The sequence below is a fragment of the Crotalus tigris genome, unplaced genomic scaffold, assembly GCF_016545835.1.
Source record: "Crotalus tigris isolate CLP2741 ecotype Arizona unplaced genomic scaffold, ASM1654583v1 scf7180000022411.5474196:2289641, whole genome shotgun sequence".
In the NCBI taxonomy this organism is placed as follows: Eukaryota; Metazoa; Chordata; class Lepidosauria; order Squamata; family Viperidae; genus Crotalus; species Crotalus tigris.
In genome coordinates, this window is record NW_024099112.1 from 1,566,753 (window position 1) to 1,587,596 (window position 20,844).

Sequence of the window (20,844 nt, forward strand, 5' to 3'; positions counted from 1 at the left end):
TTGAATTTTGTAACATAACCATTTGTTTATTTCACAATATAAACTGCAACATTTGATACAAGCTACCAAAAAAGAAAAAGCCAAAATACAGCTGTGGCCATTACTTTACAGAGCTTTCTTGTCTCCTACATCACTAGTGTCATCAGTGATATTAGAACCTAAACATTTGCTTCCTGTACATTAACCAATGCTAAAAGCACCAACACGCTGTTTGGAATTATAATTCCAGTCACTGAAAGTAGACACAAGTTATTGCTCAGATAAATAAATCTAGTCTACAAAATCAAAATGAGGAAAACCTAACATTTTTAAAAATGTTCAAGAGTAAACAGGGATTTCTTCAAAAAGAGAATTATGGGGATGTTTAGTGCACTGCTTTGCACCTAGACAGAGCTGATTTAAGTGTGCTGGTAAATTCCAAAGAGGTAATTGAATGCTATACATGAAAAGGTGCACATCTTGATGCCTTCCAAACAGGCGAAAACCCCTGGACCAAAAGAGTCAGCATTTCAAACCTTAATAACCACAAACAGTTTAAAGAATAAAAATACAAAAGTGTCAAATTGTTTTAAGTCTGAAAAAATGATCCCATGAGGACAGAAGTAGCACCATTTGCAATGTGGCTTTAAAACCAGCCCAGTGGCTTTATGGAGAAAAATCTCATTTTCTCTTCTACAGTCCTGAATGCTCATCAAATTATTTACTTTCAATATGGAGAATCTTTTCTGGTACAGCTTGTACAAATATAGTCTTCTTTTTCTGCCATCTCTGGAGAAACACCCACACACACTTGATGAAACCACTGATTGCAGCAGCCATCACACTGGACCCAGTCCACCTAGACAGAAAAAATCCAGAAAAGTCCTCAGTATATAGCATTATTATATATGTCTGTTTACAGTAAAAATTTCAACAATATATGTCATGCTATCCACCAGGCCTAATTCTGAATACTATGTCTTAAGAAAGAGGTAGATAACTAAGATCCTCCAACAGTATAGAAAACAAAATGCTAATTTTCTATAGATGTAAAATGAACCATGTGGGAGCATTATTATTTAACAGACTTAAATCATTCTAATGGTCTTAAAATGTGAGATATAGATTACAGATGAATGCGAGAAGAAACTTGTTGACGATAAAAGTAGCTTAACAATGAACTAGTTATCAGGATAGCTGGTTTTGCCCTTCAATGAAAATTTGTGAGCAGACGGGACAGTTGTTAAAAAATACCTTAACTCTGAATTCCTTTAATTAAGTAGAGCAATGGAATAGGTATCCTTTTATTATGTCCTGTATTTTTTATTCCATTTACTCCACAAGTGTTTGTTTCAATTTACCTCATCACCTTCAGGCTGTAGGCAGTTGACAGCTGGACAAATGGCATTCTCATCTTCAGAGTCTTCCTGTTCAGAGAATGACATTTCTGAAAAAAGCAACTGATTTTCGTCGGTATGCTGAATGCCAAGCAGCCCCTCTCGTTCTAAATTGCTCAGCTCCCTCAAATGAGTCAATTTCATTTTTTTCTTGTTTGGAGCTATTTTTCTTACTCTTGCTCTCATCTCACTGCAGAAATTCTCTCTTTCAAAGCGTCTCTTCAGCTTCTTTTCCATAGAACAAATTCCATCTCTCTTCCCTCGACAATCATTCTATAAGAAACATATTTTAAATTAAATACTATGTTAACCATTTCTTATGCTTATTTTTTCATGCAGCAATTCTCTATAAGAAGCATATTTGTAGCAATGTACTTAACTTTGGATAATATAAAAATAATCTGTACATTGTCTTGTTGTATAGCTTTACAATGTCTTTTTCTTAGTGTTTATGTAGGCTTGAATTAATTAATACAATTTTATTTTAAAAATTTGTGAAAGGGATAGTGCATTATTTGGTAAGTGTGGATTCTCCTTTTAACCAGTATTTCCACTTGTTAACAGCCAATAACCTTTTTTTTTTTGGGCGAGAGATGTATCTTCACTATAGCAAAGTTTATGTCTCATGGAAAGCCCTTTTTAACTTTTTCCAGTATCTCCTAATAATGGTCTATCTTGTTCATATCACCAGCTACCCCTTCCTCCTCTACCTTCATAGTGCTTACTGCCCCAGGTACTAGAGAATAGTGTATGGAAGGGCAAATAGGCAAGCCAACATTGACCTCTAACATTCAAGAGATCAAAATGTGGAACAATGGAGTTAAGATACAAATTAAAGCAAGAGTCCACTGAATGTTAGAATACATTTCCTAACAGAAGTAGAATTTCAGAAATAGAACTGATTAGCCAGAGAAACTGTAGGTTCCCTTCACTGGATATGTTCCAAAAAAAAGGTTAGATGCTATCTATGAAAGATCCTTTAATTTTATTCCCTGCACTGAACAGTGGAATATTGGCTGGCATCTTCTAAATTCTACAGAAAAATTCTATAGGAACTTGATGGCCCCTCTTCATTACAGCTACCTCCACAGAAGGCCAGGAAGCACAATGGTGCTGTTGAGGAGGGCTATATAAGAAGAGCGAGATGAATCTCTGGTGGAGTCTTCCTAGTAGCTGGCAAGCATGATAAAAAGAGAAAACTCAGAACAGTGTCTGCATTAATTTAGTTCTCCTGATAAGAGTAAGAATAATAAAAAATATTCTTAAGGATGTATCTGTGGATCCCACTGCACTCCCAATGACATGCTGAGGAATGAGCTGAGAGTTGAAATGTACGACTGGTACAGTAGGAAAATTACCATGAATACATTGATATGTATACACTGATTAGCCACATCCACAATGCTTGTGGCACTTTTTTTTAAACATTTTGGAAATGCCCTTGATTACTCTTCCCTTCTTCTAGAGCAAGTAAAATATTTTTTTTAAAAATCTACTCTTCCAGAAACTGTGTCCAAGCAATGCTACAGTTTCTAAGAGTCTAGTCCAATACTTACTTTTTCACTAGTTGGTCCTACTAATGACTTTTGCTTTGTAAATAAGATCTCATATAATTCTTGTATTTCAGGTAGTGATACTTGTAGTAATTGGGCTTCCATCATTAGCTCATTCAATTCTGTACTTATGGCTACAACAAATCCAAGATAAATTTTTTTTAATTCTCCAGAGGTGACAAAGGAAATTCATTTTACAAACACTTATATTTGTATAATAATACACATACCTATGTTCATTTATACATTATCCATAAATATTTGATTTATGACCACAAAATCAGAAAGATTCAAAGCAATCAGCATTAAAGTGTGAATAAAAAAATCATACAAAAATGCCAAAATTAAACAACATTAAGAAGTAGTTCCAGCCATTCCTCATCAATTATCACTCAGCAGGATCACAAAACACCTTAGACATAGCCTATCCAAAAAGGGTCTAAGACAACTCGTGGCCAACTCATCACAGTGATCTCACTGTGGCCAACTTGCCATGGGACAACTTGCCGTGGTCAATTCACCATAGGCAAACTCACCAGGGGACAAACTCAACGCGATGTTATCTGTCACTATTTCTTCAACATTATTTTCATTTTTTCCAATTCCACAAAAATGGAAATAATGTCAAAGAAACAGTTGTGGATAACATTTATCGCATTGTGGAACTGTCCTGAGGCGAGATGTCCCATGGCAAATTGGTGGCAGCAAGTTGGCCACAGCAAGCTGGCCATGGTGAGTAATCCCATTCTGGCCCAAAAAACTTAGGTTTTCAAATGCTTTTCTAAGATAGAGAGTAAGGTAGCCAAATGGATCTCTAAGAGAAATAGTACTCTTGGAGGCAGGAGTGGCAACAGAGAAGGCGTGCCTCTTGAGATGCCACAAGATGTATTTATTTATTTTATAACTGAATAAGATTGTCCTGTTCTAAACAACTCTGGACAATGTACAATAGAATTCATCATATAATGCATTTTTAAAGCCCATGTGCCATCAAAATTCCCAACCATTAAAAGACAAGCAAATATGCAAGATCCAGCAGCTTCTTTAACTGGGGACACAGCCAGGTTTTCTGAGTATTTTTAACACAACCAGAGTGGGGACCAGGTATATTTTGGGAGGGATAGTATTCCAAGGGCAGATGCTGTAACAAAGGTATATACTTCCTAGCCTCCATCAGATAGGGTTATTTTACTGAGAAGGCCTGGGGCACACCCATGCTATCAGATCTTATAGGACGATAAGAGACATGAGATATCTCATAATGTATTTAGGATTTTATACTTCAATACCAGGAAGTAAAAATACTTACTACGAAGGGGGATGCAATTTTGTCCTGTAGAAAAAGGTGAATGTAAATGCATTGATCTGTTATTCCACTCATGAGGCAATGAGAAAGATGTGGCACCAATTGTCTGTGAAACCTGATTTTTAAAAAAATTAAACATTTTTTTCTTGTAATAGTCTATAAACATGAATGACTAATACATTGATATGTACAGTATTATTGATTAAATCAGAATTGTCTACATACTTTACTTTTAGAAAGTTACATTTTTGTTCCCATTCATTTTGGGAACAAAATATGCAATACAATTTTAAAAGAAAATTAAGTCTTTACAAGGAAATCAGTAATAGCACATTTGGTTAAGAGGTCAGGAATTTAACCAATTTAATTATTGTTTCCATGTAGTTTGATGTAAAGCATAAAGCTAGAGTTATTAAACTGAGAAAAGAATAAATCATTCTAAAAATAAGCAATATAGGGGGGAGAGAGGATTATCTATACTGTTTATTGTTTAATTTTTGTCTCTCCCTCTCCCTCTCTTCTATATAGAAGGGGGGATATTTATTCATGTGTGCCTAATGTTTTTAAGCTGCTTCAGTTGCCACTCTAATCAGTAGATATAGCCATTTCCCAGTAAGATTAAGCTTCTAAAACAAAAAAATATTGTAAGAAGGATTGTGACTCGTGCAGGTATGAAGAAAATGTCTTCTACATTAAAGTTTTCCCCCATCAAAAGATATAGTCCAGAGAAAACTATAGTGAACAACAATCAAATACATAATTAACAGAACTGAACCACATTCCCCATTATATTGAAAAGTTTGGGCCCTGCCTAAATAGGTATGCAATACAGGTTTATAATTATATAAATGGTATGGAAGAGGAGTGTCAATTTTTACACCAATATCAAAACTTGAAATTATTTAATAACTTTATTAATTATACATTGAGGATAGACATGAAAAAAATTACTTTAGACCAGGCCTGCACAACATATAGCTTTCATCAAGCAGACTTTTGTAGCCCTCCAGCATTTTTTTTAAAAAACAATATAAATTCACGACACTTCCACCATTCAAATATGCTACTCAGTACCTCCAGGCCTCATTGCTACCACCAGATCCAATGCTGCTAATCTCCTAACCATAGAACAACTGACTAGCATACCAATTATTCTTTTGCAGCCTGCAATGATTTTCAGTTTATCAATGTAGCCCTTTCTTCTCCACAAGTTGTATAGGCCTGCTTTACAATATGAATAATTACTTTTATGGAATCAATGGCATAAATAGTCATAGGCTTAGATTACATTAAAAGATAATTAAACTGAGAAGACATCTATCAATAGCTATTACCAAGGATAACAATCAGGAAATAGTTAATGAAAACCAATTTACTCAAGGAAGGGAGCAACATAAATTGCTTCTGCATCTTATGCATAGAGATCACCACAGATCACTAGGAAAAACACTAGACAGACTTTGCTCTGAATTAGTCCTTTTCTTATATTATTCTTCTTTTCCTTCTTTTTCCAAATTCCCATTCCCTCACACCCTAAGACAGTCAGCTGATTTGGTTCAAGATTGACTGAGTTTGAGATTGACTGTCTCAAGTAACATCACAATAGTTGATTGAAGAGTACTCTGAAAGTTCAAAGTAAAGGGATGTTTATACACAGCTTCATAACAACCAAGCAGATTGGAAAGAAAAACAATCCAAGGAAAAATTATCTATTCACTTTTATATGGGAAAATTTTTGACAATGACATCAAGTAGCTGAAATCTGTAGGTAAACTGGCAAAGGGCAATATTCATGGACAAATGTACTAACAGTTAATAAATATATATATATGAATCAAGACCAAATACTTAAAATAGCTTGAAATACATTGATAGCATTTTATCTGAATAGAAATTTCTCAAAATTTAATACTGTGCAACTATATTTATTATTGGATCAGGCATGTGCATCCATTTATATGCACACTATACCCATTCACATATACTGCACTGTTGAGTCAATGAGGCTTTCATTTATCATCCCAGAAATACATTAAATGATTGGCCATTGTTTATTCTGAAAAAATAGAGAGAATCCTCACAGCTGTCATTCCAGTTACTTGTGTTCAACAACCACACTTGTGGTTAAGGCCTTCAAAAGGTGGCATGCAGTTGAGTCCAAGATGTGGTTAATACCTCATTGCAAGACAGAGTGAAGCCATATTCCCTGAAGGACATGGTTGTGCACTCCCTTCTTGAGGTCTTTTTTGAAAGGCATCTGTCATCCAGTCTCCAATTTTCCCTACCTAGGGAAAGCTGCATTGATAATACGAACTCAGCTTCAGAGGACTCTAGATGAAATGAATTATCTGCACCATTTTCAGTTTGTTTTCAAGCTGAGTTACGGTAATGAAACAGCACTGGTCCCTCTTATGGAAGACCACTAGAGGACTCAGGACGGGCCTTCCTGGATTTCAACAGTTTTCAAAGCCATCAACCATATTATCCTTCTGGCCTGATTTCAGGGGTTGTGGGAAGCATTATTTTCCAGTGGTTGTCTTCCTTCCTCCATGGCCAGTTCCACTCGGAATCAGAATCAGAGGAAGGTCCAAGTCCTTGCTTTGTGGGATGCCTCAGAGTTCCGGTCTGTTCCTATTTAAAATCTATATGCAACTACTAGGTGAAGTCATCCATTGGCAAGAAGCTAAATATCATTAGTATGCTGATGATATTCAATTATATATCCTAGTCTTGGTAAGACAGAGTGATTTGGAGTTTTATGGATTTGAAGAAATATCACATTTGATTTTTGATGGGGTAGCACTCCTATGGACAGAACTGGTCTACAATTGTGGAATCTCCAAGACTCATGGCTCCTGCCTGAGAGGCAGATGATAACTGTGAATAGGAAGCTTTTGTAAAGATCCATCTTATGCATCAATTGTGCTCATTGATGAATTGAGAAGCTTTGCTCTAAGTCACTCATGCCTTGATCATTTCTCAGTTCAATTACATTCTGCATGGGGCTGCTCTTGAAAGCCAACTAGAAATTACAACTGGTCCAGAACTCAGTGATGTATGTTGCTGTCCCTCAGTTTGCCCATTACCCACTGCTGTTTGAGCTGCACTCAAAGTACAATTCAAGGTGCTGCTTATCAGTTAAAAATCTATACTAGCATAGGTTCAGGTTATCTGCAGTGGTGCCTCTCCTTGAGAATTGTCTGCCTACTCCACTAGACAGGATGCACACACTCCAGATTTCTTCTCTCAAATATTGTCTTCTAGTGAGTCCTAGAAAGCATATTGTCTTAATAGCAGCCCTTGCCCCACGGAAAATTCTCCCACCTGAAATCTGGCAAGCCCCCTCTCTTTTAGTGTCCAGAAGGCAATATAAATGTGATTTTTCTCCCAGGTGTTGAGATAGGGTGAGGTTGGAGTCTAGTGATTGTGGTTTCTCATGTATTGAAGAATGTTGGTTTAAGGGTACTGGCAGCTGGCCTTTTTCCAGGATATTCTTAACAATTATTTTTTTTATGTTCTTATCATTGGTGCTATGAGCTGCCCTGAGTTATTAGTTTGGCAGCTGGAGGGAGGGAGGGAGAGAGGATGGATCTGTTGTATCACTTTTTTCCCTTCAAATCCACATCACTGCAGGATTCTATATTTAGCTGATCAACTAACAATTTGGAAAATCACTATACATTTTTATACCTCTGTAGGCCCCATATCATCTTCTTCTTCTACTACTACTACTACTACTACTACTACTACTACTACTACTACTACTATTATTATTATTTTGCTATTATTTATCTAACTAGTAAAATATGGAAGCATTCATGCTGGTGTTCATATAGACTTTGCTAGGATATAACTAGAATCTTACCTTATTGGTCTCCTGCAACTGGCCTGCCATGGTTTGCCATTTGCTGTACAATATCCCTGAGTCTACTTTGTCGGGTAAAAGTTTTATATTCCCTGAGGATAACATTTGTTGTGCTCTATGTTGCCAGTTCACGGTTCTCTCTATCATATACCGTAAGGCATCTCCCTCAGGCAGTCTCACTCGAATTCGCTGTAAGGAAGCCAGTAAAGGTAGAATCTTTTCTAAAGGTGGCTTTTCAGATCTATGGCAGTGAGGACAAAGCCATATCCAAGGTTCCTGCAAAGTGCTGGGCACTGAAACACAGCTGGTATGGAACATTGCTCTGCACAGCTCACACTGTATCATTGGTGCTGCCGGCTCTCTCTGACAGAGGCAAACTTTGATCTCTACATTCTGTTCATCAGAAAAGATTTTTTCTTCATTTATTGCTCTCAGAGAATGCAGTGCCTCCATTTCTTTTAAACGGGCTTCACCGAGCATGGCCATCTGATAACAAATTACATGAAAATTATTTAGAGACCTTAAAAAAAGTCCCTAAAATGTTCAGTTACAATTTTCTCTAACTCTTGCAAAAAAAGTTCTAAGGAAAATGAATGTTGATTTCTCAAATCTTTTTGAAATACAGTTCACTATCTGCCATTTGGACAACTGTTAATGTAATTTAGATGCTGAATGCAAAACTTTACTTTTCTTCACAGACTACATTCAGTCCTGCGGGAGTGGGGCGGTTTATAAATTTTAAAAATAAAATAAAATAAATGCATAGAAAATCTGATTTTACTTTACTAACTTCAAGAATATACATTAGTATTCTAAGCAAAAAAGGTACTAATGTAAAATTCTGTCTCTGAAAGAATGGAAAAAAGAAGCTTCATAAAATAACAAGCTGTTCTAAGCACAATATATTCATTAAATTCTTTTCAGAATATATACATACCGCAGCTACAGTTTCCTTACACTCAGATAAAGCTCTTTCTAAATCACATAAGCTCTCAAGTTTGGTGCTCTTTTTTTTCCCATTTGGAACTGATTCTTTTGTTTTCTTTGTTTTTCTTTTAAATCCTGATGTCCCAATGTCACATCTTGGACATAACACCTGATAAAAATTAAAATTATCATATTTTCTTATTTTGTATCACAGAGAAATGTGTTCTGCTAAACCTTCTCTGGAGAAATGAGGGACCATTCAATGATTATAGATAATACATATATTATCTATTTCTAAAAGCCCTCATGCAAATTTCAACTTACCCAGATTAAAATGCCAACATGCAATTTAAAGATTGGCAGGTACTTCCAAAATTTTACAAAATAATTAATAGAACTAAGCCAGGGAGGTGGGAGTGCTTGCCTACAATACCAGTAACTGAATAGCCTGGATTGTAGCAATTTTTTTCTTCCTCATATACCTCCATGAGCCATGACAATTGAAAGAGAAATATTCCACAGCATAATCCATCCCAATCATCAATTAAAGTGCTTTCTTCAGTTCATCTACATGATCTGCCAACACACACACACATAAAAAATAAGCATAACAGATTCCTCATGTGAGGGCAGAAGAATTAGCCTAAGATCTGTTAAAATAACACTATACTCATGATAAGCACCCTTACCGAAGTGTGAGACTAAACTTCCCGTACTGCATGGGCAGATGAAAATAGCACAAAACTGAACCTTGCTTCTATTTAAATAAGGCTTGAATGTTTACTTACAAGTTGCTGGCTTTCTTCTTTGATGACATTTTTAATTCATGTTAAAAAAAAGGGGGGGGGAGTCCAAGGAGTTATTACATTTCAACCTGAAAAGTTTCTACTTCCATTATTGGCCAGGACAAGCCTAAGATCTCAAAAAGAGGATTCATCCTGTAAATCCTAATCAAGCAGTTGACAAAACCTTAATTCTTAATTATCATTTGTTTAATTTCCATGATAGGCCTGCATAAATTTTCTACTCAAAGTAAATATGGAAATAAATTACCTCCAGTAGAGAATAGGAAGAGTCCTCAGTCAAGAAAGTATTGCTGGCACATTCTTTCCAAGCTTGAACTTCAGCTACTAAAGACTCCAGCCTTGGCAGATAGTCCAGATGAACAGGAATAGAGCGACTTCTTGTGATAAGTTCTACAAGCATATCTAACACAGGCACACGTCCACCAGCCTAATAATGCAGAAATGTTACAAATGTTCAGTGAATATTATAATGACGAAGATATACAAAATGAAATCAGACATTAGATAACAGCAGTCATTTCTGCTTTTATAATGTTTTACATTACTTATCATTGTAAGTAATAATCAACTATATTACTGCTTTTATAATTTGTTATAGCTATAAAATAGCCAAGTAGAGATATGAATTTTTAAAATAAAAAGTGTATATCTAATTGCCGCAGAAGCCTTATATTATACATTTTATAACGTACAAGAAGTCGTCTTTGTTGGTTTTTTTAGAGGAATCATTATTCTTTTTAAGGAAATATCATTTACAGTAATATTACTGCAACTGCTTACAATCAAACATCACAGATCTGAGAAATAAAAGTATAGTCAAGTTAAAGCATGAACATCACCTACAATTATTAGATTTTTCTTCCTACCTGGAGGCTCTCCACTTCCTGTAGCCAGTCTTTGGCCTTCTTTACAGCATCTTTCAGAGCTATTCCATTTGGAAGATAAGCAGGGATAACATCTATTTCTTTCACTGCTGCTTCAAGACTGCTTAATGACTGTCGTGGCCTTAAAATAAAGAAAACACACAGTTTTGTCACGCCATACTGTTATCACTTAAAAACTAGTAAGTCAAAAAAAAAATCTCTCCTATAAAGAAGCAACAATCCCCCAAAATAATGCCTCAGTATAATAAAAGGACAGATTCTTGCCAAGATTCAGAAAAGCGAGTAATTCTATATACAGATAAAGAGTCCCAACAAGTCATCTTCTTGATGCGTAAGTTTTCCATCCTTAGGTTTTTGTTGCTTCTGTATAGAACAGTGATTCTCAACCTTTCTAATGCCGTGACCCCATAATACAGTTCCCCATGTTGTGGTGACCAAGTGGGTGTGGCCACCAATAAGAGGGGGTAGGACAGCTAGGGAAAAGGGAAAAAATGGCAGGCAGCATGGCTTGGTGACCCTCGTGAAATGGTCATTCGACCCCAAATGGGATCCCGACCCACAGGTTGAGAACCACTGGTACAGAATATGTGAATTGTGAGAATCCTTGTCTACGAATTATTGAAACACAAGTTTCTCCCAGTAGAGAAAATTAAGCCCAAGACTTTGTTGAAGAGACCTGTTTCCCAAATTCAAAGGTTTCTAAAAAAAACCCATTAAAGTTTGAATTATAAATTTATAAGTTAAAACAAGAGTTAAAACTTTATTGCATTTCTCAGTGTGGCATATTATAGTGTGAACTTGTTATGAAACCATAAAACTTTATGTATGACTTGCTTTAGTCCCCAAATTCAAACTTTTTAATATTGTTGGACTGCAGCTCCAATCACTGATTACTTGTTAGCAATTCAGAGAATATTGGAGCTGCAATCCAAAACACCTTAAACTACCAAGTTGACACCATTGCAGAGAAATGGAACCAGCTGGCATATGAATGCCTGGAAAATTAGCAGGTAAGGTTGCAAATGGCAATCACATGATCACAAGGCATTGCAACCAGTCTTAACTGTGAAACAGTTGGCAAGCATCCAGATTGCAATCACATGACTGCCAGATGCTGGGACAGCCAGAGCTTGAAGAACCAGTATTAACCATTATTGGCTTATCTCCAGCACAACTTCAAACTGTCTCTGAATGAATGGCTGTATGTTGAGGACTACTTGTACTATGTAAAAATATTTCCCTTCCTTTATTTTAAATATCATTAAGTAATTTACATTCTCAAGGTAATGTTTAAAATAATAATCAGCAATGAAATTGCTAACAAAATCTTAATTATTGATTACCAAAGAAATATAACTTTCTTGTAGTAAAAATACAATTTCATTGTTGTTGTTTTTAACAATAGCAGAACACATTTTTCTTCATTTTTAGTACAGGCTGAGGCAAAATAATAATTTAATCACTGAAAAGCAATGGGGATTTTAAGAGTTCTGAAACAGCAAGATTCATTTTCTACCTGGATTTTATCAGGGTTCTAGCCTTGTCATCCCAGTGTTCAGACACTGTTAGGAGTTCTTGGAGCCTAGCCATTGCCTTCTCAACTGCAGGGTGAGGTGCTAGTCCAACACCAGAATCTATGAGTCTTCTCATATCATCAAGAGTAAGGGAAGTATGGTCCAAACAAACATTTTGTACATCTTCCAACCAGCGTGCTTGTTCTAAGCGTATTCTTAATTCACCAAGCTGAGGAAGGTCAACATCAAAGTCAAAACTGACTTCTAAAAGTTCTTGTAGTTTTGAAGCACTGGGAATTTCTTCAGAGAGGACTTTTTCACTATATTTCTGAAAATCTTCTACACGATTAAGAAGATCCTAAAATATGAAGCGGTGACAATAAGTAAAAAAAATAAAATTTTCAAACCAGAACTGTAACTATTTTTAAAATTACTTTAACAGCATTTCACATTTGATGACAAATAATGTAGATTATTTCTACAACTAAGTGACAAAAAATCAGAATGTAAGGTATGTTTTTCTCTAAATCATTTACACTACAGTCTAAATTAACAGCGTTTAAGGATTTAACAATTCTTCATTGGATTTGAAGTGTAACACCCTGGCCTGTGCCTGAATGGATCAAATGGGATAAGTCAAGAGAAAATAAAATGCTAAAACAGTTTTTAAAGAGGTTGTATAAACAATCTGGCTTCATCATAGGTCTCACTGGCTAAGGATAGGACCTCACTGAACCTGATGCAATAATTGTCACTTGGGGTTCTCCTAAATCATTCTGTTCAATCAGCAAATAGAGTCCATGAAATCCCTGTTAGTTCATACAGTTTATGAACTGGTTTATATCAACCAGATTTACAATGATATTTACTTATTCTAATACCTGAATCTTTGAAAATATGAGAAGGTATATTTATATTTATTTTTTGGAGAAAAAAATCTAGTTTATTCCATTTATAATTCCAAGTTACCTTCAGTAGTGTTGTTTGGCTAAGGACACATGGTAAAGCATGCAGTTGTCTAACAAATAAACGGAGTTCATTCACAGTCAGCTGATTTTGAGATTTTCCTCCTCCAGACCGGTATCTGCAATTACACAGAAACGTTTTATACCACCAAAGGGTACATTAAATACATTCATCTTATTTCAACTAACATAGTAGAAGAATACTTGTTAATATATGAATATTTTTCTCAAACCAGACATCCATCGAATCATAATCATGTGAACAGATTTTTATGGACCATGCTTTCTATGCTAGCAATCCAATTCTGCTGTCATGTTATCATCAATTAGAACAGGAATGCACAATATGCAACTCCTGAAAACTTTGCATACAACTCCTCAAATGTCATGGCCTTCTTTGAGGACTGCACTTAGATAATAACAATAATAAACAACAATTGGAAGGGACCTTGGAGGTCTTCTAGTCTAACCCCCTGCTCAGGCAGGAAACCCTGTACCATTTCAGACAAATGGTTGTCCATTCTCTTCTTAAAAACTTCCAGTGTTGGAGCATTCACAACTTCTAGAGGCAGGTTGTTCACCAAGCTCTCTGCATCAGTTCAGCTAGGCCCTGGTGTCCACTAGCCTGAGATCCTAAACCCAAGATTCCGATATAAATCACCCAAATTTTATGTGCAGTTATATTGAACCGCAGATAGGACTGCACAAATTGTACACACTATCTTACTTTAAGCTGAGAATCTGAGGTGGTAGGAGAAGACTTAGAGATATGTGAGATATGTAAGAAGTAATTCTGATTGGCCCACATTTTATCAAATGCATAAAGCATTTTCTTTTCCAAAGCAGTGTGTGTGCGCGCACCCGCGCCCGCCCGTCCACACATGCTGCCATGCATATAGTAGTTAAAATATCTTGCAGCAAAATGCATAATTACAATTTTTTATATTCTCCCAAGATGCTATTAAATCTATGAAGAAGGGAGTGAAGTTAATTCAGTGAATTCACTGAAGACTTAAAAAAAGCCTTGCATTGTTGTCTGTTGGCAGTTTAATAAGTCGCTTTCATTTGGGAAACAATTTTTAAATGGGTCTTGTTGTTGTCTTGGTCAGGATTACCAACTGGAAGCAGCAAAAGCAACAGTATTCAATGTTGTATAACTACTTTGGATTAGATTAAAAGATTACTTATATGGACTTTTTTGCCTATTCAAGACATTTTATTCATCTTGTTATGCTAATAAAGTGGCAATGCAAGAAAGAACAATGAATGAGTAGAAAGCAATAAGAAAGTGAAAACGTGGATGAATGAAATCCTCAAAAAAGTGAGAAAATTAAAAATAAACGGTAATATATTAAACTATGTATGCATTTGATGGAAATTTCCTTTTCTTTTCTAATACTATACCTGATTTCTTTGGTTTATTATTTCTTACTCTTTTGTGCATTGCATAATGTTACCTACTTTGAAAGGAAACTGCTCAATAGGTATGCACATAGACAAGTTTCAGTACCAACAGTAAGTGTGAGACATATAGTGTTTCCAAACAAACACCACAGGAATGTAAAACAACTCACAAAAACCATACCTTGTTTGCCTCTTGCCATTAAGAAGTTGCTGTGCAACCGAGGCACATTTCTCCGCATCCTGAGTAACTAATCGGAGATGTCGCAATAAATCATTGTCTGGAAACTTTCTTATTTCTGATTCTTCAATTAAAGCTTTGAAATTCATGAGACCTTTAGGAGGATAACAATTTTAGTTAAAAATGACAGTTTTTATTATTACATTATTGCACATTCCTATAGCTACAGTATATCAGGCATCATTTTTGTACAGACAATTCTATCCATCAACTTTGAACATTTTGAGAAGGCCTGCTGAGAGCCTCTTCTTGAAACATTCTTGACTGAAGCAGCAGGCTTTCTCTCTAGCAGGGTCTGGTTTATGGAATGTTATCACTAGAAGCTTAGACGTGTCTTTGCTTCTTATGTTCAGGGTATCTTTCCTTTTTCAATGAGCATTTAGCCCTGTCTGGTTGATTTTTATTCTGTTTATTTACTGATTTTATATGCCAACTGTTGACGGATAAGTCCTCCATATAGGCATATTTTCATGCATGTTTATTATTATTTACATGATTTGTTTTTACTCCATTCTTGTACATCACCCAATTGAAAGATAACAGATATAGTTAGCATAAATAAAAAATAAAATGTATGATTGCTTAGTTGTTTAGCTGTAATCTAATATATTATGACTAGGTTGTTGAAGATCAACAGGACTCTGGAATAAACATGAATATGATTGGATAAGCAATGTCATAATGTTTAACTACACTGGTCTACAAATTTTGGGAAATTATTGACCTCCAAGATAAAATGTGTTAATTCTTACATATTTTGATTAGATGAATTAAAAAACAGCAGGCAAGGGTGCTGGTTGGCCAAAGTTTTCAAGATATTTCACAATAAAGATTTATACACAGGCGAGTATATTTGCCTGCAAGGGAGAGAGGTGTCTCATGATCATGATGCCTCATAACGTCTTGACAAAGTACGGTAGAACAATGAAAACGGTACTACATGGAAGTATATAAATTTATCTTCACTTGATACTAAAGATTATTACCTAACTGTAATCTCTTATTGCAAGGCACATTTATCTTGGTCAGATTTACGCATCATATAATTATTTCTGGTGGCTTGTGAAAGTGTCATTGCCTAACATTTCCAAAGAACAGTTGCATGATATTTTCCCTCAGAAGCCAGGATGTCTCAAAATTGTGTAAACAAGGCAGATATCTTCTGCTACAGTTGTGCTGAGGTTACATTTTGCATCTCAAAAGTGCAATAAGACAAGTGTGGTAAAAAAGGCTTATCAATTATATTTTGGATGCAAAATAGGGGATTAGGACAAGAGTTAGACCTTTCATTATCGTGGCTTACATGTGCAACTTATTTGCATCATTATCTAAACAAGAAGAAAAAGTCCATGCCTTTCACAGTCCTAGTAGTGATTGCTATTTTTGCATGGTTCCCCCAATTGCAAAAGGGATCTCAAGAAAGAAGAAGTGGACTGTGGAATATCCAAACATTCCATCCACACTGTGTCCTGTATCCCATGGTGAGGATTTGCCAATTCCAGATCCATCAAAATCCCACTCTCTAGACTCAGATGATGATAAAGACGATGAGCAGGATGCAGCTGATCTGGAGCCATCTATGTCAGTGGATCCAAACAGAGTGAAGTAAATTACCTGATCAGGGATTTGGAATTGCCTAAGAATAAGGCAGAGCTACTGGGCTCCAGATTACAACAGTGGAATCTCTTGCAGAGTGAAAAAGCATGAAAACGTTACATGAAAAAACAATAAATGAATGGAAAGTTATGTTACTGGTATCAATAAAAAGATAAATTTATAATGATTGGTGTGGCACCATTTTCATTGCTATATCACATTTGGTAGAAAAGTTATAGAGCATAATCGCACATCCCTCTCATACTTTTTAATTATTTTGATGCAATTTTGACCTGAAGCTGTATCTTGGAAACTGGAGCCAATTAATACTCAGGACTTAATTTTCCTTTATTAGTGACCCAATTCTGGTAAACTTTAGTTATTTTCATTTCTGAGGCTTTCTCTTTATAGACTAGTGCTACAGTGCCAAAAGTATAAAAGATACATACTTTTTTTATTATTAACTTTTGTCTCTAAAGCTTCATTGACGTTAGAAGCCCATTCATTGTATGATTCTGCCCGCAACTTAAGTGCATTCATCATTGGATACAGTTCATCCACTGCATATCGATACCTGGAGGTATTATAGAGTTCAAACAATTATTTATAAATTCTGAATAAAATATTATGGCTTTAATAAAAATATATTGCTGCAATGCATACAACAGCATGAAATACATTACTATGGTATAGTAATAATTATATAACTGTTGCAAAAGGCAGCAAATCTGTTATTCCTTCATTTAGATTAGTTCTACAATGAGATGTTTGCTTGCCTCAGCTATTATAAGCCTATAGGTTATTAAGGGTAACTAAATTTCTAATGTTATGTCAAATTTACATATTTTAATTTATAAAACTTTCTGATTGGGAAATCACGTGATAAGATACAAAATTCTGCATTTTACCTCAGTATCAATTTTGATCCATTTCAGATAAAGTAACAAGTCTTCTGGTAGTCAAAGCTATATTAGGACATAAACAAGACATGGCTGCTGCAGATATACCCTTTGCTGAATCCTATCCAGTATTTGCCTGTACTGTACTGTACTTCCTGCCTTTACCATGTTTCCCCCAACAACTCCAAGTAAAAAGATCATAATTGTTTTTACAACAAGAGAAAGTTGTAAAAATAATCCCTGGGAGAATGGTAAATGAGTGATGTAGCTTTTCCTTCCACCAATTCTGAATTCTTTTACATTTTCTTAAATTACAACAGTGAATTGGTGGTTCTTCTATTATCATATGTAATTTATAGTAGATTGTACTGTAAAAAGAGAATTTCATGAAACAGAATGAAGAGACAAAACACAGAAATAAGATTATGAAAAAATCACAATATTGTAAATATAACAATTCATTTTTTTCTATTTTTTACTAAAACCAGCTAGTTATTTATTACCTACAGACTTTGGTATAAGCCAAAACAAAACCAATTAATTTCTTATCAGAGTCAAACAGAAAGATATTTTCAGAATATATTGGAAACACATCTTCCCTTTCCTTTTTAAATGATTAGTCAACCAAAGATTTATGTGAGATTTATCTAAAATGCATGTGAGATTTAACTAAGATGCATGTGGGATTTATGTGCATAATATTTTAAAAAGTTATCATAATGAAGCAATATACTTACCCCATTTTATATTGATATATGGGACATGTACAGAGATCTTCTACATGATACAAGCATACCAATAAATCAGGGTTACAACTACAATAGACTGCAGACATATAGCAAGTGGTTTTACACTTTATGCACTGTCGTTCATCATCGGGCAACATTTCTAAATTCATTCTTTCTGATTCAGTAACACCCTGTAACAGACAATTCAAAGAATAGCCATTATATCAATAAGGAATGATATAATCAGAGTTGGAACAGACATTCTTAATCAAATCCACATCTTGTTCACTGCAGAACTTTCATTACAAGATAATCTTTATTATTTCCAACATTGGCAAACACGTTATATAGGTATTTTGTTCTGTGGCCCAATAAGAAAAGTTTTGTTTAATACTTAGCCAAAATTGCTTTCCTTAAGTGGTTCTTAATATGAACCATGCCATATTACTAATTTCTAGTTACCATTTTTCAGTCAACAGTGACTATGAGAGAGGTCATATAAATAAATGAGACTCTGAAGGGGGTCATGAGCAAAAATAGGTTAAAAACCCTACTGCAGGTTGTGCTTGACATACAACCATTCATTTGCTGGGAAGGAAAGACAGTTAAAATAGATACAATCATGCTGCATTGGAGGAAGGAAGTCATGGTGTGCAGCACTTAAGGACTAAGAATGCGTCGTTATGTGTATCCACAGATTCCAACCAGAGACTAGCAAGATGAACATGAGGCAAAGTCAAAACTATGGCAGAGAGACAGAGCAGCCACTGATATTCTGTTGGAACTCCAAAACAGAAGGAAGTGTAAGAAATATTGTTGCAAGGTGCCCAGCTAAATAAACCAAAAAGATCAGGGGGTGGTGTTTGGTAGCCAGGGCTGACTAGGATTCAAATTGACATAGTTAGACATAAAATTGTGGAAATGAAAACCATCTGATAGGGACTTGTTCAGACTTGTGGTGGCCAAGCAACTGCAGTTCAGAGCACTGGGGTGGTAAGCGGGAAGATAAAGAACTGGAAGAGAAGGGAACTTCAAGTTCAAGTTTAGATGTGGGAGACAGTGAAAAAGGGGAAACATTTTCTCATTGTAAGAGATGGTTGGGCGATCTTGCTTTCAAACCTGAGTGATGGGACAGAGGAAAGGATATATGGGAGTGCCTTAGAATGGAGGTGCCGGTGAAAGTGTAAGACAGGTAGTGTAGGTAGTGTAAAACAATTTGTCATCTGTAGAACAAAGGCACTGTCCTACATGAGTGGAAGGGGCATACTGTAGAAGGGATTACAGTAGGAAGTGATGTCTTTCATGCTACCCTGGGAACCTATTGATCCTGTGAATCTTGGTGAAGTGGACAGGTCTTGGAAAGACAAGGTCTCTCTCAGCCCAATCTACCTCACAAGGTTGTTGTAGGAAAGTAGAAGGCAAGAAGCATGTTTGCCAGCTTGAGTTCAACAAAAAAATAACATATAGGATAAAAAATTAACAACAGAGTAACAATACTGCCCCATTTCCAACCTCCCATTTTTGAGGAAGATTACTGAGAATAAGGTGGAGCATCAAATAGAATGGTCTACAGATAAAGCAGATTTTTAAACCCTTGGCAATCAGAAATCAGAACTAGACATGGGATGGAAAGCAGAATGGTCACTCTTATACGTGATTTAGGGCAGGATTTAGATGAAGATTATGTGACTACTTCTTATGCTACTGGATCTTTCAATGCTCTTCCATATAATTAATCACAATGTTCCTCTGTGAGGAATAGGAAAGATATTGCAAAGGTTTTACAGTTCCTAAATAGGCAGTCTCAGGTTGTGGGAAGAAAGGTCAGATTACATCTGTGTTATAGGTTTCTTTGCTGATTTATGAAGCTCTATATGAAGTGGGACTTGATTTTCTCCAACGTTACCAGTTCCAGGTAGAATTAGCCTTTCTAATGCATGAGGATACCCAAATTAGTAAGTAAATAATTTTTAAAAAATAATGCTATCTTAATGGCCAGATATTTTAAAGCTCTAGTCAAAAATAATTCATACTGCATTTATTTTTGATTTATTCAATTTAGATTTTGCCTCTTATTTGCAAAAATAATAAAGGCAGGATTTAAACAAGCAAATAAATATAAACAGATAGACTGTGAGCAGCTCACAGCGTAAAAAACCAAAACACCATAAAAAGTTAAAACATATAACAATAAACAACATGGTAAATTCCGTCAACAATAAAAATATCATGCAAACCATCCTAGCACCAAGCCTGGGAAAAGAGCCTGATCTTCAAGGCTCTTTGGAACCCCACTAGAGTATCTGGATCTCTAGGAGAACCTCATTCCAAAGGTTGCCTCTGTCCTCTCACTAGCTGGGATATATGAAATGAAATGGTATAGTGTCCACCACTTTGGATTGTTTGTAAAAAAAATAATAAAGGCAGAATACAAATAAATAAATAATAAAGCTGTCAGTTTGTTAAGCTTAAAATTATTTCACAATTCTACATGTACCCCTCAAAACTTACCAGATTATGCACAGTCTCTCGTAAAGTCTTTTCATCTTCAATCATAATAGCCATATCTTTTTCAACTGTAGAAGCTACCACCACATCAAGAGTTTCTGCTTTGGCTGCCATTCGACATATCATCTCATCATGAGAAAACACACAATAGCGGTTTAATAAGCGGTAGTGCTCCACACACTGACGACCCAAAGGCAACTAAACAAGAAATGGGAGCAAATATAGTTTCTCTATGTTCTAAGGTAAGCAACATCTTATCCATTGTTGAAAGCTGT

At 35.5% G+C, this 20,844-nt stretch overlaps 1 protein-coding gene across 3 annotated transcripts in view; it reads right to left on the reverse strand.

Moving 5' to 3' along the window:
* KDM5B (lysine demethylase 5B) overlaps positions 1–20,844 on the reverse strand; it is a 57,801-nt gene continuing 36,957 nt past the window's right edge. The window contains exons 15-28 of one of the 3 annotated variants that reach the window (XM_039319072.1): positions 20,573–20,767; positions 18,071–18,252; positions 16,884–17,008; positions 14,782–14,932; positions 13,201–13,315; positions 12,234–12,589; positions 10,700–10,838; positions 10,081–10,260; positions 9,038–9,196; positions 8,101–8,586; positions 4,239–4,350; positions 2,933–3,063; positions 1,341–1,649; positions 1–838 (exon numbers count right to left, since the gene is read on the reverse strand). In XM_039319072.1, coding sequence (XP_039175006.1) covers positions 707–838; positions 1,341–1,649; positions 2,933–3,063; positions 4,239–4,350; positions 8,101–8,586; positions 9,038–9,196; positions 10,081–10,260; positions 10,700–10,838; positions 12,234–12,589; positions 13,201–13,315; positions 14,782–14,932; positions 16,884–17,008; positions 18,071–18,252; positions 20,573–20,767 — 2,772 coding nt within the window. In that variant the 3' untranslated portion in view covers positions 1–706. Of the gene's footprint in view, positions 839–1,340; positions 1,650–2,932; positions 3,064–4,238; positions 4,351–4,618; positions 5,858–8,100; positions 8,587–9,037; positions 9,197–10,080; positions 10,261–10,699; positions 10,839–12,233; positions 12,590–13,200; positions 13,316–14,781; positions 14,933–16,883; positions 17,009–18,070; positions 18,253–20,572; positions 20,768–20,844 lie in introns of those variants that run through there. The other 2 variants (XM_039319073.1, XM_039319074.1) reach the window with 2 other exon arrangements.